This window comes from Catharus ustulatus, chromosome 2, assembly GCF_009819885.2.
Source record: "Catharus ustulatus isolate bCatUst1 chromosome 2, bCatUst1.pri.v2, whole genome shotgun sequence".
NCBI lineage: Eukaryota > Metazoa > Chordata > Aves > Passeriformes > Turdidae > Catharus > Catharus ustulatus.
This window is the reverse complement of record NC_046222.1, coordinates 69,911,348-69,931,690: the sequence shown is the minus strand read 5'-3', so window position 1 is coordinate 69,931,690 and position 20,343 is coordinate 69,911,348. Positions and strand designations below refer to the sequence as shown.

Sequence of the window (20,343 nt, the reverse complement as noted above, 5' to 3'; positions counted from 1 at the left end):
ACAGATACACAAAAGAGTTGCAATTAAGTGGGAAAATAGAGATTAAATAAAAGTATTATGGTGACAATAAGATCATGTCCACAAAACTCTCGTCAAGTTCTAAATGCCTGTTTATTGGTTCATATAAAGGGTAATATTATGTGTTTTTATGCTACACCAACGACTGAAATCTGAGAATTTCCCTTTTTCAGTAATACTTTTGTTTTCCCAAGACTGCAATAGTACCATTAACAATGAGTGCTGAGGCTTTGGAGATTCCATCTCCTTCATCTTCATGTGTTTCTCATAGTCAAACAATAATGCAATGCAAGAGTGGAGTGTGTTATCCCTACTAGATATAAAAATTATTAATTTTTAACTTGATGTCTTTATCAATTTTTAACGTATTTTGGTAGGTGTTGTAGGACTTGCCATGACTGAATTTTTTTTTATATTGATCTATTATATGTTCACAAATACTGCATTACAGAAAATATCCTTTCATTTCTACTGGTATGTTCGAAATTATCAGTATTTTTTGAAGCAACTGTAGCTTTCATGGAAGAAAGTGTGGCCCTTTAATCTTTATCCCTTTAGCAAGTATCAGTAAACCTGTGTTACAAAGGGATGCAATGCTCAGCTGTTGATACAATCCGCATGCTGACTTTAAATGGTAGAACATCACAGCAGTGCCTTGAGTGTCAAAAATCATCACTTTGACACACAATGGCAAGTAGTTCAATTTCATGCTAAGATCTTGTGGAGTCATTGAGAAGGAGTCCTGCTCTTTATTGGTTGCCACATCCTCAAATATGTGCTGTAGTGAAACTTGGTATTTCCCCCTGCTGCTGTTGTTTTTATTAAATACCACACACTATTGTTGATAAATGATAGATGACAGAAGGCAAGGAATTGTTTAATCTTAACTTTTAGAAATACAACTGTGTAGTATTCTGTTAAATAATATTTAACTTTTATTTGAGGAAAATTTTTATATGTATTTGTTGTCTCTGAAGGAAAGTAAAAGAGCAAGGAGAAATGCACCTGACCACTTACCACTTGCTATCACAACAAAATAGACTTGACTTGGGGAAAATTACTGCAATTTATTAGTAATAAAAATAGATTCTGGTTAGTGAGAAGCAACCCCAAATTTTAAAATGCCACCTTTGTTTCCCCCTTCCCCAGGCTCAATTTATGTCTAGTATAACCTTATAGCCCCACTCCTGACTGATGCAGGGGGTTGGAAAATGGGGTCATACCATAACTGCTTCTCTCTGCCACTCTTTCCTCATACATTTCCCTTGCTCCATCATGGGCTGTCCATGAGCTGCAGTCCTTTGGGAGATATCCTCCTATTCCAATGTGGTGTCCTCAATAGGCTGCTGTGCCTGTGCCTGGTGATTATCTTAAGCAAGAAAACGCAGTGCTAATAGTACAGGCAAGGTGTATAAGCTGACTCAGAGATATTTTCTTTTACAGGAACAGACCCCTAAGCATAGATCCTCTTAATCCAATCCAACATGTTTAAAATTGGAGTTGCTGTCAAGCCTCATCTCTCTCCATCAATTATGTTTCCATCCTTTTTCCTGTTTATCTTAGACACTGATATTTTCTTTTCATCTTTTTGTTGAAAGACAGTCCAACTAAAGAAACAGTGCTCTTCTGGTTGTGTCCTTGAAGTAATTATTTATTATCAATTGGTAATATCAAATTTTGTCTCTTACTTAACTCTAACAGCTAGAATTTAGATCAGATTTCACATTCTATCAATTCTACTGAAGTACTGATAGAATATACTAATTCTGATTTTTAAAAAATGTCTTTGTATATACACATTTATTATTTTTCCCTTCACATCCATGAAAATTGATTTGTTACATTTTCAATTTTACTAGTTGGGTAGAGAGACTTTAATAACTATGCAGGTTTTGGATTTTTAAATAGTTATGTATCTATTTATATTCAGTTAGATTCATTCAGTTTCACCACTTTTACAATAATTGAGTTCATTTAGTAATGGATTTTCATAAATTGGGTTATTGTCTTGGCAGTGCTTTCCCAGTTATTCTCTGTTTCATTTTGAATGGGAAATATAGAAAGCTAGCCAATAGAGTTGTTGGCATATGCACAGCAGAATGTTTTGTTTTCTGGTCATTTAATGAGAAAAACTGGAATTAAACTTGTGCTGTTTAGATCAATATTATGCCTACTGTAAATAGCAGTTGCTTTAGTTTAGTATGGCCCTTATGGCTATTGTGCACTATTACAAAGTAACTATCAGAAAGTTTAGCCTACTGAACCTAAATTTTAAAGAAAAATAGCAAAAATTCAAACCAAATTAGTGTGAGCCCAATAAAGGTTCTTGAAATCATCTTGCAGTTAGTCACTCACCAGGAATATAATTGCTTTGGACTGACCTTGGATAGATAAAGGTTAATAATTCCACAAAGTCCCTAATAGTAGCTCAGTACTTGGCACAAGAGAATTAGCAGTGTATTACATTCATATAACCACCTACAAAACTTGATTGTGTGGCTGATTACAACCTCCTCCAGAAGTTCTGCTCCTTTGGTTTTCATGCATCATATAATAAACTGTCTGTGGCATTTTCTCTTAGCAGAATCATTAAGGCTTATTACTAATTCAGTGCCCCGGTCTAATCTTTTGTACTTTTGCACACAAATTCATATTTCCTACACGGGGGTCTCATGCAGCTCAGTGAATGTACCATTTAATTCAAAGTGCATCATATTTTCTCTTTCTCAAGTAAGATTTAACTTGTTATTTTACATCTATTCTGTAAAATAACAGATTCTATATAGGTTTACTTTTTTTTCCTGTGGGCTAGGCTAGCTTTAAGAAGATACCAACTAGATAAATATATGTCACTCTAACAGGAGAACAGTGAAAAATCATGAAATTTTACTGTAAAAGCCACTGTTTTTCCTACAGTCCAAGGCAGATGCACATGCAGCTAGGATGCCTTCTTCTTTAGAAGTTAAGTGATTTATAGGAGACACAGCAGACACTAAAAATTGCTGATCTGCAGGATGGGAACTTGAGCCTATTTTCTCTGGCTATACTGTGACCAGCATCCCAGATGCTTGGACCACCTTTCTATTTTGAATATTTGCTTTACACCTACATCTTTTAATGTGTATGCCCACACTATGCCTTCTCTTCATCCATCTCCCATACAATAAAATTTTCAGACTAGCTGGCTGTTGACTTTTGTACAGCTGGTATAACTGTAATTTATGATAAAGTCTGTCATTCAGGTTTTGCAATAAGAAACCATTTGTCTATATTACATTTTTGTTTCTGTAAGTTTTGTAATGAATGATAAATGTTACATAGATATGAATATGATCTTGTATGGCGTGAATTAATTTGGACATGTATGTGTACTTCAGGCCAAACAGACATAGTGAGTTAATTTACTCAGTCCTAATACCTGGCAGAAAAAGGCAGTATGTCATTCCATCTAATTCAAGCTTTTAGATGCAACATATACACCAATCTAGACAGGGGAAGCAGTGTGGATAATGCCTAGGAAAATTCACAGCCTATTTTTTAATTGTGCAGCTTCCACAATTAAGCACAGATTAAAACAGAACCCCAACATTTGGCAATCACAGGTTTCTCTCTTTTGATCAAGACTGAAAAAGATATTAATATCTTATATTTTTGATTATGACTGAAGTTTTGCTTTTCATTATCTTTAGTGGAAGATGAAGTATGAGAATCTGAACCTGTCTCACATAGTACTTGGTGCCTATATGCTGGGACAGGGAGGAAACCCTTGTGCAGTGGGGTTGGAGCAGTCTAGAGATCCTCCCCACACCAAGCATAGGCATTAACTTAGATTACAGACACAGATGTGTACACATATGCATTCCTGTGTGTTATTCACATAATTATTTCCACATATGTGTAAATCTGGAAGGATATTTAAATACACACATCTGGCTGAAATTAAAAAAAAACTAAATATTAATTCAATATTCAACTAAATATATTTATGGGCAACAGCTCTTACAACAGTTACCAAATATCTACTATAAACAGCATAATAGAATACCAAGCCACCTCCACTCTTAATTTCCTATTTTTCCAATTTGAAACTTGATTAACTTCTTGGGGTAAGATGGAATTTCTTTTGACTCACTAGACCAGCTTCAGCTAAATCTTACATCATTGTCTGAATTTGTTGAACTGAGAAGGGTTTGTTCACTGTGAAGATCACAAGCTAAATGACCTAAGACTTTTTTGCAAGTCATCCGTTTAATTGCAATGCACAGATAATTTTCATACTTCAGCAAAGACCAGGGAACTGCTCAATATTATTAAATCAAGTAAGTATTAATATGCTTTACTCGTGTTTTTTAAGGCTAAAGTAACACTTCAAAATTTCATTATAAACTAACAAGACAAGAAAGTATGACCAAAACCACTATATTTCCCAACCTTTTGTTGCTTGAAGTTTCCTTTGCTCTTATGCCTTATTGGTGATTCACTTATTCCTTTACCTAATCCATTCGAACTAAGAAATATACCTTAATTGGCATACATAGTTATTGTCATGTAAGGAGAAAAAAAATGTTTCAAAGTGCATGCTTTCTGCCCATGATATTCTCACTAACTACAAGAAAATCTGTATGTTAAGAATGATGTAGATATTTTGCATTATGTTAAAGTACATCAGTGCTTTTTTTTGTAAAAAAATTCATGCTACCACAAGTCTGCTTTCATCTGCATCATCTACCTAGCCAAACTGTATCTCAAATTTGTCTTAGGAAGTTACTAGCTATTATTAACACATTTTGTGGAACTCTTTTTCAATAGGAAGAGTAACAAGCATACTTTAAAGACTAGTTTACGAGTTATCAGCCTTAGAGGTTTTTTTATTAAAATTTTGTCTCTGTTCTAAGTACATTTTACTCTAAATGTACTTTGACCTATAAATTGCTTTATAAATTAATTTGAATCCTGAGAAGTTATTTCAGGTTATTTTATGAAATTTTTTAGGTTGCTGCTGTTTTATAAAGATGGTGTTTATTAACTTCTGGCTTAATTCAAAGTCTTTTTTCAGAAAAACAATTATTCTGTATCCTACTATAGGGAAAACAAGACTCATAGTGAAATTATTCTTCCTCAACTGTGTATATATTTTTAAATGTTTTAGTCAATATCATTTAAATAAATGGATACTGAGACCAAAAAAATGGAACAACTATAATGGTCTAAAACTATTAAATTCACAAAAAAAATCATAAACATTATCTTAGTCTAGCACAAAGTAACACAGATTCACTAAAAATTCTTATTTAATGACAGGTTCACTATGTATCTTTTAATAATAGAGCAAATAAATGGCCTCATGCTGTAGTAAATTATTAATTTAAAATTACTATCTTGCCTTACCTATTTTATAAGTCAAGAATGTTTTTTAACTGGTGGAGTCTGCATTGAGTCAATGGTCTTGAATGGAGAATCTAGCCTACATAATTCTGATCAAGATTAAAACTGCTTGAAACAAGTTCTTTCTATTAGGAAACTAAAATTTCCAGTGTAGGAAGTCGAGCATTTTCATAACAATGTTATCCATGCAAAGGGTGTTTTTCTCTCAATATTTTATGTTACAGAATTATAGAATGGCTTGGATTGGAATCCCCTTTTGTGGGTAGGAACACCAGCCATTACATCAAGTTCTCAGGACTCTCATCTAACTTATCAGTAGTTAAAACTGATTTAATTCCAGGAACTTACTCTCCACTTCTTTGGGAATCAAATTCCATTTTTAATTTACTTCACTACTGCATTACAAATACATGTAGTGCCCTTTCCAATTTACACACATAAATAAGACTTCAGCAATGCTTTCCATTCAGAAAATTATTGTACTTTCAACTTTTGTCTCTGAACTATATTGGCTTAATCAATGCAGCATGGATAAATATCTTTCCTCTCCTATAGTCTGATTACTAGGCCAGGTATGCACTGATTCAGCAATACAGTAGTCCAGCACCAATGAAAACTATTACTGTCCCTCAGTTCTACCAAGCAGATATCTTTTGTGCCTGAGTAATTCTCTGCTGCTCTTTCAGACACACTGAAAGGCCAGAAAAGGGTACAAAAGACCTAAACAAAACCTGGGAAAGGTCTTTGATATTCACAGTGAAAGAATATTGAAAGGGAAAACCTCATTAAGAAATGCAGCAAGGGCATGATTCAACTGGTTTCATAAGCCATACCCACCTCACATCAAAGGCAGTCTGGTCTTTTGAGCTTGGCTTGTCAAACTGAATTTAAAACTGGCTCTTCTGAGTAGTTATCAAAGGTTTGTAATGGCAGAACTGAGATAAATGCTTTTGATCCAGCTGGTCATGATTTCTCCTAATGTTTCCTACTTTAAAACCTCTACTTCATTTTTCTAGCCAATTATCCATAGAGTTATAAATATACGAATGTTCAGGAATCTCTCTGCATCTTAGTAAAAGAAGTTACAAAACCCTGAAAAGACAGAAGAGGCTGAGCTTGGCCTAATTTCATATCTATGCACAGTGTCTGAATCAGCTGAAATGTAGACCATTTAGGAATAGAAATCTATAATATCTCTACAGGCAGAACTTTCACTGTGGAGATAAAAGTGCTCAGTACTGAATGCTTTCTTTTCTTTGCTGATCTCTCTCTTTAAGCAGAGATAGATGACTATTTTTTTAATAATATTTTTAATTTTGATGGGATACATCATGAAGAGTAATTCAGCTAATTCAGAGAAATACATTGTATTTTTCCCTATAAAAATGTTATTAAAAACTTTTTGCCAATCTAGATAAAGCTGATTTTTTTTTTCAATTTGGAGTCATCGAATAAAATAGGAGACCCTAAGCTCTAAAAATGAAGTAAAACTACTAAATAACTTTAATTATAAGTAGTTAAGACATTTCAGATAGCTTTACAGTATCCTGAATATTCAACACCTGTTGCAGACTTGATCCCCAGTCATTTTGGGCCTTTGTGAATATGGATTTGGAAATTTGACTAAAGACTGGAACAATTTCCAGCTAAAATGTTCATGCTCAGACACAACCAGAGCTTTAAAGCAATTACTTAATTTCCACCTTTTACTTGTCTGAACTATTTTTATTTCACCTTTGTGAAATTAAAAAAAAAAAAAAAAAATAATGATTCCTTAGAGAAAAGAGATAGAAACACAATCAAACTCTAAAATGTTAGTTCCAAAATATGATTTTGAAAATGAATTTTGTTCTGAATAGCAGTGAGCATTTTAGCAGAAGACTAGGTGGTCCCAATCACTGGCTGAAAGTTTTATCAACTACTTATGAACAACATTTGCCACCTTCTTACCAGCAACTCAAGAGTGCCTTCAGCTGTATTTTATTAGCAGTCTTAATTGGAATAGCCGAATGAGAAAGTATGTTTCACTTCTAGTGTGCAAATATCAGCTTGTTGATTTATTTCAGTTGAAAGACAATGGAATAAATTAGAATTTTTTGTGCCAGAAGAAATATCAAAGCAGTGGGGATTTTGACTAGGGGTACACAAGATTATTTGCACTGAATTATGCAGAAGTGTTGGTTCTTTGCATTTTTTAAATGGTGTTCTTTGTTTGCATGTCCAAATATCTACTTAGAAATATATTTGAAAATCTCAGAAGTCTTAATCATGATTTATATTTTTGGAAATCAATTCACTTACTGACATGTAGTTGTCTACTGACATTTAAATTGCTTCAGGTTGTCAGCAGTCATAGCTTTTTCTACTGTACTATTTTCCATATCTCTCAGCCTGGAAGGAATGTCAACATAACTTATATGTCACAAAAACTGTTTTATCACTGTCTGTGGGTAGCTGAACCAAGTTACATCTTTGAAAATAAAGATAACGTACTTACAGTCACCTGTATGCAAATGTTTATGTTTACATTCATATCACTGTAAATTTTTTTGGTCACATGTTTAAATATTTTTTAGTGCTGTTCTTTAGGCTCAGCTGACTACTCTGAGCATGACAGCAAGTTAGGCACTGTAGACATCCACAGATTAACACAGTTGTGTCACTTAATACTGATTTAATTTGTAAATATCTGATAGTCATAAATAAAGTTAAATGTATTAAGTCTGGATCCAAAGAAATAGTTGCAAAAATGTGCATTTGCTTTAGTATCTCTCATAGAAGAATATGGATTCTCCTGGGTGCTTTAGTCAGAACACAGGTATGCCTGTCAGGCACTACCTAAATGTTCTCAGGCTTCAGTGACATATTTAGTGGTTGTACAGCACTTCCTTATTCATCAGCATTCATGCCAATGAAATGTAATGGCAAATGCACATTTAAATGGTTCTGAATTCATGGAGTGCTTAGGACAGTAAAAGCTTCCAAATGAGTAATTGCTTTACAGAGACAACTTTCACATCTGCAATTGCTTAGTGGTTGGACTTTAAAATAGCCTGTGTTTCTATTAGTTAATCTCCAGGCACTGTATAAAAGGCAACAGACTGCAAAAAGATTCATACAGAATGAATACAGTGTGGTATTAGGGGAAACGAACAATCAGAAATCTTTCCTCCTGGGACCCATTATGAAGAGTAGAACGAAACAAGTTTCTTGCCTGCAGATACTTACAAACACAACATCATTTTTGTTAAACCACACTTTTATCATTTCAAGTTTAAAATACTCTTCAGAAGTTGTCCATGACTTTCCAATATAACTCAATCCTCATAAAACATTCTGATGAAGAAAAACAACACACAGTGCTTGGGGGTTATAATTTTCTTGCAAAGTAGACATGTTGCTGTTAGTGTGGATAAGAATTTTTTTCAGTGTGAACAAGAGCCTTGAAACTGAGGTAGTACTTTTAAAAATACATGTTTAAAACATAACATCATAGTCCTATGTGCAACGCATTTCATATTTGATCTTTAGTATATTCTAGGTGTAAAACTTCTGCTGAACATGTGTTCCTATTGATAGATCTTTATGTGGAATTTGTTTAATATCAGATCTAGTTTTCCATATTGTTTGTGCTTCTTAATACTTCAATGCACAGCAAAAACAGAGAAACTATAATAAATGGGTTGCGTATTTCTTATTTGTCTGGATTACCGGTTATAAGTTTGCACATCCACTTCCATCTCATAGATTATGAGCTTAGGCAGCAACCCTGCTTACATGATTTTTAAACATGTAGAGACAAATCTGCATGTCATTTGTGGTACTTTTGACTGTATATGCAGTAATGAAAGAATGAAAATATTCATTAGCAGAAAGAAATAGCTTCCTTTCTCTTCAGATAGACAAAGCACTAAATAGCACATGAGTTTGGCAATAATATTGAAAACATCTGTGTTTGTTCATTATATGAGATTCACATGATTTAAAAATATATAGTTTCTCTTTCCTTTTTTCTGATGTCAGATTAAAAACAGATATTCATTTTCATTTCTGCAATTCTGAGCTCTTTTTTTCTCAACATTTTTATTTGTGTGGACTTTCTTAGGTTATATTCAGTTGGAGGTCGGGATGGAAGCTCATGTTTGAGTTCAATGGAATATTATGATCCTCATACAAATAAATGGAATATGTGTGCCCCTATGTGTAAGAGAAGAGGAGGTGTAGGAGTTGCTACCTGCGATGGCTTTCTTTATGCAGTTGGAGGTCATGATGCTCCTGCTTCTAATCACTGTTCTCGACTGCTGGACTATGTGGAAAGGTATCAAATTATACATGCCTTTTTAAAAAACACAAAATAGTATCTGGTAGCATTATTTTCTTAGTTTTGTGGTGGTAAAATTAAATAGATGTTTTTAACCAAGAAATGTCTAATTAGTACCTATTTGAAAAATTCCATAAAGGTCTGTGAAAAACAATCTCTGACACTTATTGCCATTCCTTTTTATTCACTGTACTGTTATATATTGCCACAAACACAAAAAATATACTCTTTTCACATCCCATTTAAGTACTTTTAGGACACTATATTATGCGTTGCAGTATCACAAACTAAAAATTGAAGGGAAAAAAGCATTTCCTTGAAATTATTTTATAACAAAATTGAATTGTGTTTAGAACATTTTCTAATACTAAAAACATAGCTAAGCAAAAAAGAAATAAAAAACTGTTTAAGTGATAGATATTCACAGTAGAATGTATTACTTCCTTTAGCAAAATTACCACTTTCTAATGTGGTGACATAAGCTTAATACACTATATTTACAGTACTCTGAATTTTGCAAGTAGATTTTCTTCAAATCCAATAATATCTTGTAGGACAGTACAGCACAGTTGAAGTGTATAAAGCATTCAATTTAAAGGTATTCTTAAAATGTTTAATTAATATTTGATTTTTTTTTTTCTGTTTCTGAATGCTATAAAATAGAAGAAGGAAAATACTCACTCCAAATGTGAACAGATTGCAAAAGTTAAAGTAGATATGTTTGAGTAATTGGTTTATCCTAATGTATAAGCTGGGAAAGATTTATCCTGTTATTTATTTTCTGAAGGGATTAATTAAACGTTAGTTATTTCTTCTGCTGAATCCAGCTTGGTGCTCAATATTTAATTGAAAAATTATAAGTTAAAACTCCTGATGTTATCTATATGATTTTGCTCAGTCTTAGACTCATTGCCATCTCTACTGTATGGAAGCAAAGAGCATGCATTGCCACATTCTTCTTATCTCCAACAGAAGTATAGTTAATCAGAAATCCCATGATGCCTGTACTTACAGGGCCTATGCTTGTGGACCTCTATTTATAAGAAACAATAACAAGAATTTTCAATGAAATAAATTTATATTTAGACTACTAGCGACAGTCTTAATAAGTAAGAGGCCTTTGCTTATTTGCTACTACTTCTGCTTATTGGTACTCAAAAGTGAACTTTTATTTTTCATTCTCTGAAAAAAATGGTAGCGTTGCAGACAAACCATACCCCATCACATTTGCCTTTCTCATGCAAAAATGAACTAATCCTATCCTTATGCTGTTTGATGTACTGGTATTATAATGACAATATACAGTGTACCTCACCTAGGTATTTTTTCCACTGATAGCAAAAGGTGTGGATAATGTACTTTGTCAATAGTCGTCTTTGAGAATAAAAGTTAGGACTAACAAACAAGAACTTGTAAGATTATTAGTTTACATTGAATGGATGTGAATTTCCACTGAAATTTCTATTTTCAAAATAGAAAAGCCCCTCAATATCTTAAGAAAATTAAACAATAGTAAATGATAGTAAGTAAAGAGGAGGTCTATTAGTCCGAGTTACAGTAATTTCACGACTATAAGGCACACCCTTTTGACTAAAATTTTCCCCCAAACCCGGAAGTGCGCCTTATAGTCCGGTGCACCTTATATGATGTACAAAGTTGCGACATTTGCCACCCCGGAAGTGTGAACCGCAATGAGGGGGCGCTGCCGCGGGAGCACCGAGTCGCGAGGGGCAGCAGGAGCAGGTGGCCACAGACGGCAGGAGCCGCGCGGGGAGGGAGGGAGCTGCCTCCGGCCCTGGCGTGGGGGAAATGAGGAGCCGCCAGTACGGGGAGAGCGAAGAGCCGCCGGCCACCGGAAAGAGGTGGCGCAGCCCCTGCGGCCACGGGAAAGTGGCGGCGGTGCAGCCCCTGCAGCCACGAGAAAGGGGCGAGAAGCAGTGGCACCGCCGAGCCGAGCGAGGGACGGACGGCAGACCCGCTCCACAGAGCCGCGAGGGGGAATGGCACGGCAGGAGTGCCGAGCCGAGCAAGGGACGGGCAGCACAGCAGGAGCACTGAGCTAAGCAAGGGAATAGCACGGCAGCTCTGCTGAGTTACGAGGGGGTGCCTGCCAGCACCGGACGTGGGCGGGAGTGCCAGGGCCCCACTGCACGGGGAGGGCGCCTGGGGCTGCCTTTGAAAGCCTACGCCGATCTGTGAAAAATGTTTCCAAATTGTGCACCTGCCAGTAAACTCCACGATCGCGGGTTTCCGTTACTAATTCGTTACTTTGTTACGCGCGGCACGGATCTTCGCGGCAAAAAAAAGTGCACCCTATAGTCCGGTGTGCCTTATATGATCTACAGAGTTGCGACATTTGCCAACTCTGGGGGGTGCGCCTTATAGTCCGGTGCGCCTTATGGTCATGAAATTACTGTATTTTATATCTCTCTGAAAGTTTTTCTTCCTGCAAATATCCAAGGCCTGCTTTTTAACTAAGTCTCTTCTTCAGGAATGAGTCTGCTTCACTCCTTTTGTCATTCTGATGCAGCCTGGTAGGATGTGCTTTGTTCCAGTACCAATTTGCTCCTGGAAGACCATCAAACCAAATATTTTGAAATTAATTTTTGAGATTATGGAAATATAGTGGCAGTAGATACGTGTTATTTTGATACTACTGCTAAAGTCCTGCTCAATAGTAATTAGGTTTTACACTTTACTCTCTTCTAAGGTTGATGCAATATTAAAGGATTTCCTCTGGATTCAAGCATTCTGAAATAAAATAATAGTTACATTTCACTCATCTTCACAAGTTGTCAAAATGCAATCTTCCATTCCTTTTTAAAGGCAAAACAACTATTTTCTTCATAAGACTTATAAAATTTTCAAGATATTTTGGCAGATTTCATAAAGCAGCTTTCTTTTTCAAATGCTACTCAAAACTTGACAGATGCTAAAAAAACAGTCATTTGACCTATAGTTTTTTCTCCTTCATCTTACCTTGATTTCAAAATTGATTTTTTTTCCACATTCCGGAGCTTTTATCGTAACCCTGCTCAGCCTGGGGCATATCTAGTTATTATAAAGATGACCTATAGAGTTGCTTTTAGCAGCAAAAAGGATGTAAGAAATCTCAGGTATTTTCCTGGCAATTACAAAACCAACAAGTTCTTGTGCAGTTCTGTTTTGTTCACAGCATTGAGTTATAAGGATTCATTTTGGCCTTGCATACCTGTTTATCAGAAGAAGAAGAAAATAAAAAAACGGTCCAATTATGATGTCAGTTGTATTGTTTTTCAGCTTTAACTTTTGTACCTGCTCACCTTGGCCCTTGTAATTTAAGAGCAGTGTATGAAGGCGTGCATTAAACATTTATTACCTTTAGGCAAGTGAAGATACAATGCACACTGGTGCATTTCACTGGATGGGAAACTGTTTCAGCTGGAGGTATATGATGATGTTGTTGAAAAACTTGCAGAGTCTTTGAAAAAAATCCAGTAATTTTTTTTGGCTTGTTACATGTTCATTTCTCTTCCACACATTCAAGCAATATTTTGGAGTATTTTCCTCTAAAGTTAGGAAAAAGATTTATTATATAGCTAGATATTTGACATCTTATTTTCTGAGAAGTCCCCCAGATGCCAGGATTAGCAGCTAGCAGAAAAGTAGATTTTTTCTTAAAATGTGTTTACATCTTAAAGACAGTATAAACAAGGTTACAGATAATTCTTTGATTGCTCAGTTTAAAAATCATATTTATGTGCCAAAAGACTGTTACAAACAAAACACTGTAGCATTGTTGTTTCAGTGTTTGTATTAAAAAAAAAAAAGAAAAAATATGTAATATTTCATTGTTCAAATGTGTAGGACTTCAAACAGTATCCTTAAAAGTTTCTTACTGTTAATATGATGTACTAAAATACTTACATTTAAGCAAATGTAAGTTTAAGCAAATTAATAAAGTCAGATGATCACATGATTCTATTGTGTAATAGACTTCCTTAAGGACAGATGAAATTAATTTTATTATACTGTGATACACTATTGTATTTTACTAATATTCAACAGTCTAAAAATGAGGTATCTAGCATAACCTAATATTCCAGACATCCTTGGTAACAAACTATCAAAAGATAAATAATTTCTGGTTTATGCATGTCCAAAAGAGAATGGAATGACTTCAGAAATTAGACAATTTTACCTTGTTAAGTAATATCTAAATGAAAACCTAAGTTATATATTTGATTTTAAAATTACCATCATTATAAAAAAGGATTTTTACTCTCAGTTTTAAAAATTCAGTATTACTTAAAACCAGTATTACTTTCTTTAATAGAGCAAATATCAGGAGGAGACACTTACTCTAATGCAGTTAAGCATTAGAATACATAGGGAGGTTTTTACTGTTGTATAGTATAATTTCAGAAATTAAAATATAGTGAAATTTAGTTTTAGAAATATTATTTCTAATATTTTTGATGTGCTACAGGAAATACCCTATTTAAATGGATACATAGCATAAAAATAAAATTTATACACCCAGCCATTTAGATATTGCTCATGTATCTTTCTCAGATCGCTTTATGACACGCTATCCTAACAATATCTTAGTTTATTTTAGAAGGTTAGCGGAGCAGAAGTTTCTAATCAACATCTAGAGGGTTGAATTAGGAACATAATAAATCTGTATCTTTTCTTTTTGCTGTTAGAAAGAATTTTTTTTCATAGGATGCTAAAGTGTTTTTTTTTCTTCCCCAGGATAAAAAGAACTATATGCAAGTGAAAATCAACATGAATTTATGCTTGTCTTCTCTCCACATACCCAGTTTCATTTTTCTTTGCTCAGGTATGACCCAAAAACTGATACATGGACAATGGTGGCTCCACTGAGTATGCCTCGAGATGCTGTTGGTGTTTGTCTCCTTGGTGACAAATTATATGCAGTAGGTGGCTATGATGGTCAGTCATATCTGAACACTATGGAAGCATATGACCCTCAAACAAATGAGTGGACACAGGTAATTACAAAGTTAATTTTATATATGCACATGTGCACACACACATATACACACATATATGTATGAATCAACCGTTCTAAGTTTCCTTTAAACTTAGTGCAGAAAGGTGAGTACTCTGAAGTCACGATCTTATCCTAAAATAAGCATTTAAAATAGGTGTGATGTATTATACTCAAGAATACCTATTTCTTTTTATGATTGCAAGGGGAAACTTCTGTTGACAAGCTTAAATGTAGACATAAATGCTTTAAAGTTAGTGCAGAAACCCATCTTTTTTAATCTACTATGAATTACTGAGAAGAGCATTTTTATGATGTTCTGTAGAATATAAGAAATTAACTTGGAAGAATTCTTTTTGCAAAACCACCAGTCTATGTTAAAAAACATTAACAAACATGCTTGGAAAGGAGTTAGGAGATATGTAAACAATGTTGTGATTTATACAATTCCACTAATTACAGTTTGTTGTGAGATACATGTGAGCTGACTCTACTGTGACTGTTTCAGCAAGATTCAGTCCCCTAAGGGTTTCAGTCCTTGTTTTGTCTTGAAAATGGTTTAAAATTGCTAAACATATTCTAAAGGACACACGAAACTGTTTGGGAATACTGGAACCATACATTTCTGTATTGTTAGGTTTCACCTTGCCTCAAGGACTAAAGTGGAAGCATCAACCACAGTCTACACAATATAGAAACCCCTTGCATCTCAGTGGTTCACAAAATTGATGGTAACTCTAAAATTAATTCCTGCTTTCTGTTCTCACACTTCCAAATGAAAGATGTCAGGTGTGAGTAAGTAATTTTAAAGTACAATAGTAACATAATATGGGCTTGATTTATTTTTAGCAAATTTTACTCCCATTAATTTTGACCATTTAAAAATAATATTGACACAGCACTTTGACAATCTTTGTATGGCTTTTCCTGTTTGGCAATCTTTTGCATGTTCTTTTCCTATTCAGTTAATTCATGTCTGTTTTTCTGCAGATGGCTTCCTTAAATATTGGAAGAGCTGGTGCCTGTGTTGTAGTCATCAAACAACCATGACTTTGTCAGCACTGCTTAGGATTTTACTGACTGTGAAATTGTTATTTTTCTATGAGACAAAGACAATGGTAACTTCACAAGAACAAGGATTTACACAGTGAATACACTGTTGATCACAAACTTGAGGAAGTTTAGAAGTGACAAAGATTAAGTATTTATGCCCTATAAAATCTTAAAACCGTTCACAGTCAGTGAACAAGAAAAAAACCCCAGAGTATTGTAGGCGTAAATATGTGAATGTAGAGTAGTAAGTTCAGGTATTGTTCTCATGAATTTGTCCTGGAGAACTGGATAATCATGGGAAATCTACACAAAGAGGGGAAAGGAATATGAGAATAGTTTTCATGACTGCAAGAGAACTGCAGAATCATGGAAGTATATTTAATCAATTTTAAACTGTGTTTTTTAAAAGAGAAAAGTGGATAGTAATATAATTTTTTTTGCTGTTCAGGTCATGTCTTCAAATGGTTTATGGTCTTCTCATCTAAATGAGCAGTTTTTCTTTAGTGAAAGGAAGAGGCCAAATGGTCTGGATATTCATTGTGACTGAACTGTGACTCTAGAGTCAGAAGAAACTCAAAACTAAAAGTTGACATTTTTTGCAATTTTAGATTGTACCTCCTCAGCAGTGCTATTGCATCTTATAAATGAGTCTACTGGGGGGGAAGTTTGTGTGTTTACTCAACTAATACATAAAGCAGTCCTGGGGCTTTGTTGCAACTAATGGCAGTCAAAGAAGCAGTTACATAATTCTTTCTTATATTCAATTTAAGCATGTGGACTGTAACACATTTTTAATGTGTTTAAACACATTGTTTAATGCATCTACTGCATGTTGGAAGCTCATGACAAACTGGAAAATTGATCCCCTTATTTCACTGCATCAAATTAATGGATGAACCATGACAAGAACAGTCTATAAAGCCTCCTCTAATATTTCAAGAGGGAGAAAAATCCTACATTTTAATTTTTTCTGATGCTTGTACATACACAGTTTTGCCAACTTAGAGCTGCCGATTTATGACTTTTCACTTATGACTGAGAATTACTGCAAGTCAGGAAATCATAATAAATGCAAGTGGAATAAGGAAAATGAGACCATTTGATATGATAAAATTTGTATGGTAAATATACTAGTGTCATCTGTGCTTCCCTTTAGGGTTGATAATTTCTGCCAGTAATGATAGTTTGAGCTTTTGCTTTGGCAGTAGATTTGATGCTGATGCTTTCTGTCTGAATCAGTTGGAACCTGAGGCCACTGCTGGAATATGAAATTCTGCTGTTCAGGGATGCACAGCTTCTGGGAACAGGGCACCAAATAAACTTCTGTAAATCTTTGCTGATCCTATAGGAAACATTTCGAAAGTAGAAACCACAATCCACTGCCACTAGAAATTTTGAGAAGGAATTCTGGTTGCATTAAAATGAATTTTCTCAGTGGAAAACTCTGCAATCATTTGAGATTAAACAATATGTAGAGCTTCCATCTTGGGACGTTTGATTCGAAGATGTGTCTTTCCTTCTAACAGCGCCATGCAGAGGTCTTTGTTTACTGATGTAAGCTGAATTGCAATTCTGAAACCTAAGTATATGGACTTAAATCTCTTAAATATTTCTCTGTCCTAATTTGGAATCAGCTGAAAACACTTCAATATTAATTTTCTCCAACCAGTTGCTGTTTGAATTGCATATAATCTTTCACAGACAGGCACGTGAATTTTTCTCCAACTACAATTAGTTGTTGAATAAAAAATGTCACTTCTCTAAACATTTTGCTTTACACAAACACAAGTTTTGGAGACCAAATGAAGAAGATTCTAGATTATAATTGCGGATTATAACTGTAATTAAATATAGACATTGGGCATTCAGTTCTCCTACGGAGATAGCTAAAGAACTTAGAAATTGAAGTCTAATTCTATTCCCATAACTTTATTTTGATTTCTTTATATTAATGCATAATAGAAATACTATTGCTCTACCTATACACTGATCTTCAATATAGGATTATTCCTATTAATTTCATTCTGTGGCAAATTTGTTTTAAGTGCCTTGATCATTATTTTCATCCATTTATCATCAATTTCATTTTTGAGTCTCAATTTCTTTTCCACTTTTTCAATTTGCTTTTATTTTACAAAATTATTCTCATGTGAAATTTTTCAGTCTCTTCCACTTCTCTTATTCTGAAAGAATAAAATTAGTATTTGTTTTATTTTGACTATGTAAAATCCAGCCACAATAGGAACCAAAATTTGTTTTCATATTCTTTATATACAACTGCTTCAAATTCTTCTAAAAAGAATGTATGAAAAAGATTTTTTTTTCTTACTATTATGTTTACTTTTATTTAAAAAAATAGTAATTTTACCTTTGTTTTCAAAAGAAATATGTATAAATCGAAGTACTACATAATCGTAGTCTTGATTTCTGTGGTGGATTAAAACCCATTTTTTATGTATAAGGGTTAAAATCACTTCTGATGCACTAAATAGGACTAAGCAATGTTAAGTTTACATGAAAAGTGGTTGTCTTTTCAAAAAACAAGTGACATAGTTGATCTACCATGGTTTCTTTTGTCTCACATAGTCTCTTTGATTTCAAAGTAAAAAATCACAGTGAAATCAGAGCTGCAACAAACATTAATTTTAGTGAAATCAATGACCAAATTCCTCAAAAAGTTATTTTGAAGTTTACTAGTGTTCTAGCTTAGTAGTCAAATTTAATATTCTATTAATATTCTGGTTCAATATTCTAACTATATTATAAAATGTTGGTTTTTTCTCAGTCTTTCCAATTTTTTTTGAGAACATCAACCAGTTTAACTAGAATGTCGACCAGTTTAACTAGAATGTCTGTGTTTCACATAACCTGAATTACATATTTTTATTGTTGTCTATCTTTAATATGAACATCTTTTCCACTAATCAAACACAAGTAAAAGTAATTAAAATTACAGTCCTCTGAAGTAATTAACATTAAGGCCCTCTGGGACTGCTGAGACATCTTACATTTCTCTGTTCTATGTGTCAAAAAGTCCTTTTTTTAATTTATTATTGATTTTCTAGAAATTTTATTAACTTCCTTTTTACTGCCACTGGTTTTGAGATAGAAAGAATGCCTAGGTTGTGAATGTTAATTTTTTTTTTTATATATGGATGAATCCATACAGATTTTTGTAACAAGTTAGAAAAAGCAATACTGTTCAAAACTGATCATTCTTGGCCTGTGGCAAAGAAATCGAAGAATCATAGAACAAATCATAGAATGAAGATCATCTGGTTCCAACTCCACTGCTGTGGGCAAGGACACCTTCCACTAGACCAGTTTCTCAGAGCCTCATCCAAAATGGCCAAATTTGCTTCTTGAGGTGCTTATAGAAGCAATACCTAAAAGATAAAACAAGCAGGTTTCCCACAAGAGGAAAGTGTTACAGGTGTGGCAGTCCAGTGAATATTTATTAATAAAAGTATTTTTAAAAATCAAAGGAATTACATTTTTGCAGGACTTTAATTGGTGATTTACGTAAAAAAAAAAAAAAAAGAAAAAAGAAAAAAAAAGAAAAAGAAAAATACCACAGCATATTATCTCCGTGTTTTTCAAATTAATTAATCTTTCTGATTTGTTTTCTCTCAAAATGCTAAATGGATGCATTTCAACACTATGCTTTTCTAGGCACTCTGAAGCTATATTAATATGGAATAATTCCAGTTGAATTAAGTAGAAAAAAAACCCAAGAAAAATATATACAGTAATTTCACGAATGCAAGCCACTCCGTTTTGACCAAAATTTTGCTTCCATACCGGAAATGCGGCTAATATTCAGGAGCGGCCAATATCTGAATAATTTTCTGACATTTTCAACCCCGGGAGTGCAAACCAAGTCAGTGCAAACTGCAAAGTCGAGCTCCTGCCGGTAAAACCCTGCATTTACGCGGTTGTTACAAATTGGTTACTCTGTTGTGCAGCGGGTGGAGCTGCTCTGTGCAGGCAGCACAGGGGATGGGGAAGGCGGGGCAGCTCCCTCCTGCTGGCCTCACGGCTTGGGGGAGGCAGGGGCTCTCTCCTGCTTGGCCCCGTGGCTTGGGGGAGGCAGGGGCTCTCTCCTACTTGGCCCCACGGCTCAGGGGAGGCAGGGGCTCTCTCCTGCTTGGCCCCACGGCTCGGGGGAAGGCGGGGCAGTTCTCTCCTGCTTGGCCCTGTGGCTCAGGGGAAGCAGGGACTCTCTCCTACTTGGCCCTGTGGCTCGGGGGAAGCAGGGGCTCTCTCCTGCTTGGCCCCGCGGCTCGGGGGAAGGCGGGGCAGCTCTCTCCTGCTTAGCCCTGCAGCTCAGGGGAAGCAGGGGCTCTCTCCTGCTTGACCCCGCGGCTCGGGGGGCTCCCGTCCCCGCGTACCGCCGCCGCAGGAGCAGGGAGGCTACATCCCCGCCTCCCATCACCGCCGCAGGTGCCGGCGGGCTCTGTGCCTCCCCTGGTGCCGCGGGGCAGCGCCGGGCCGGGGTGACCGAGCCCATTGGTGGCAGCGGCCAGCCCCGAGCGGCCCCACCGAGTGGCCCCACCAAGCTGGGCCACCC

At 35.2% G+C, this 20,343-nt stretch overlaps 1 protein-coding gene across 1 annotated transcript in view; it reads left to right on the top strand.

Annotated features, from left to right (window-relative positions):
• KLHL1 (kelch like family member 1) overlaps window positions 1-19,561 on the top strand; it is a 183,349-nt gene extending 163,788 nt beyond the window's left edge. The window contains exons 9-11 of the mRNA XM_033053069.2: window positions 9,509-9,721; window positions 14,550-14,721; window positions 15,711-19,561. Coding sequence (XP_032908960.1) covers window positions 9,509-9,721; window positions 14,550-14,721; window positions 15,711-15,770 — 445 coding nt within the window. The 3' untranslated portion in view covers window positions 15,771-19,561. The remainder of the gene's footprint in view (window positions 1-9,508; window positions 9,722-14,549; window positions 14,722-15,710) is intronic.
• Window positions 19,562-20,343: the final 782 nt, after the last annotated feature.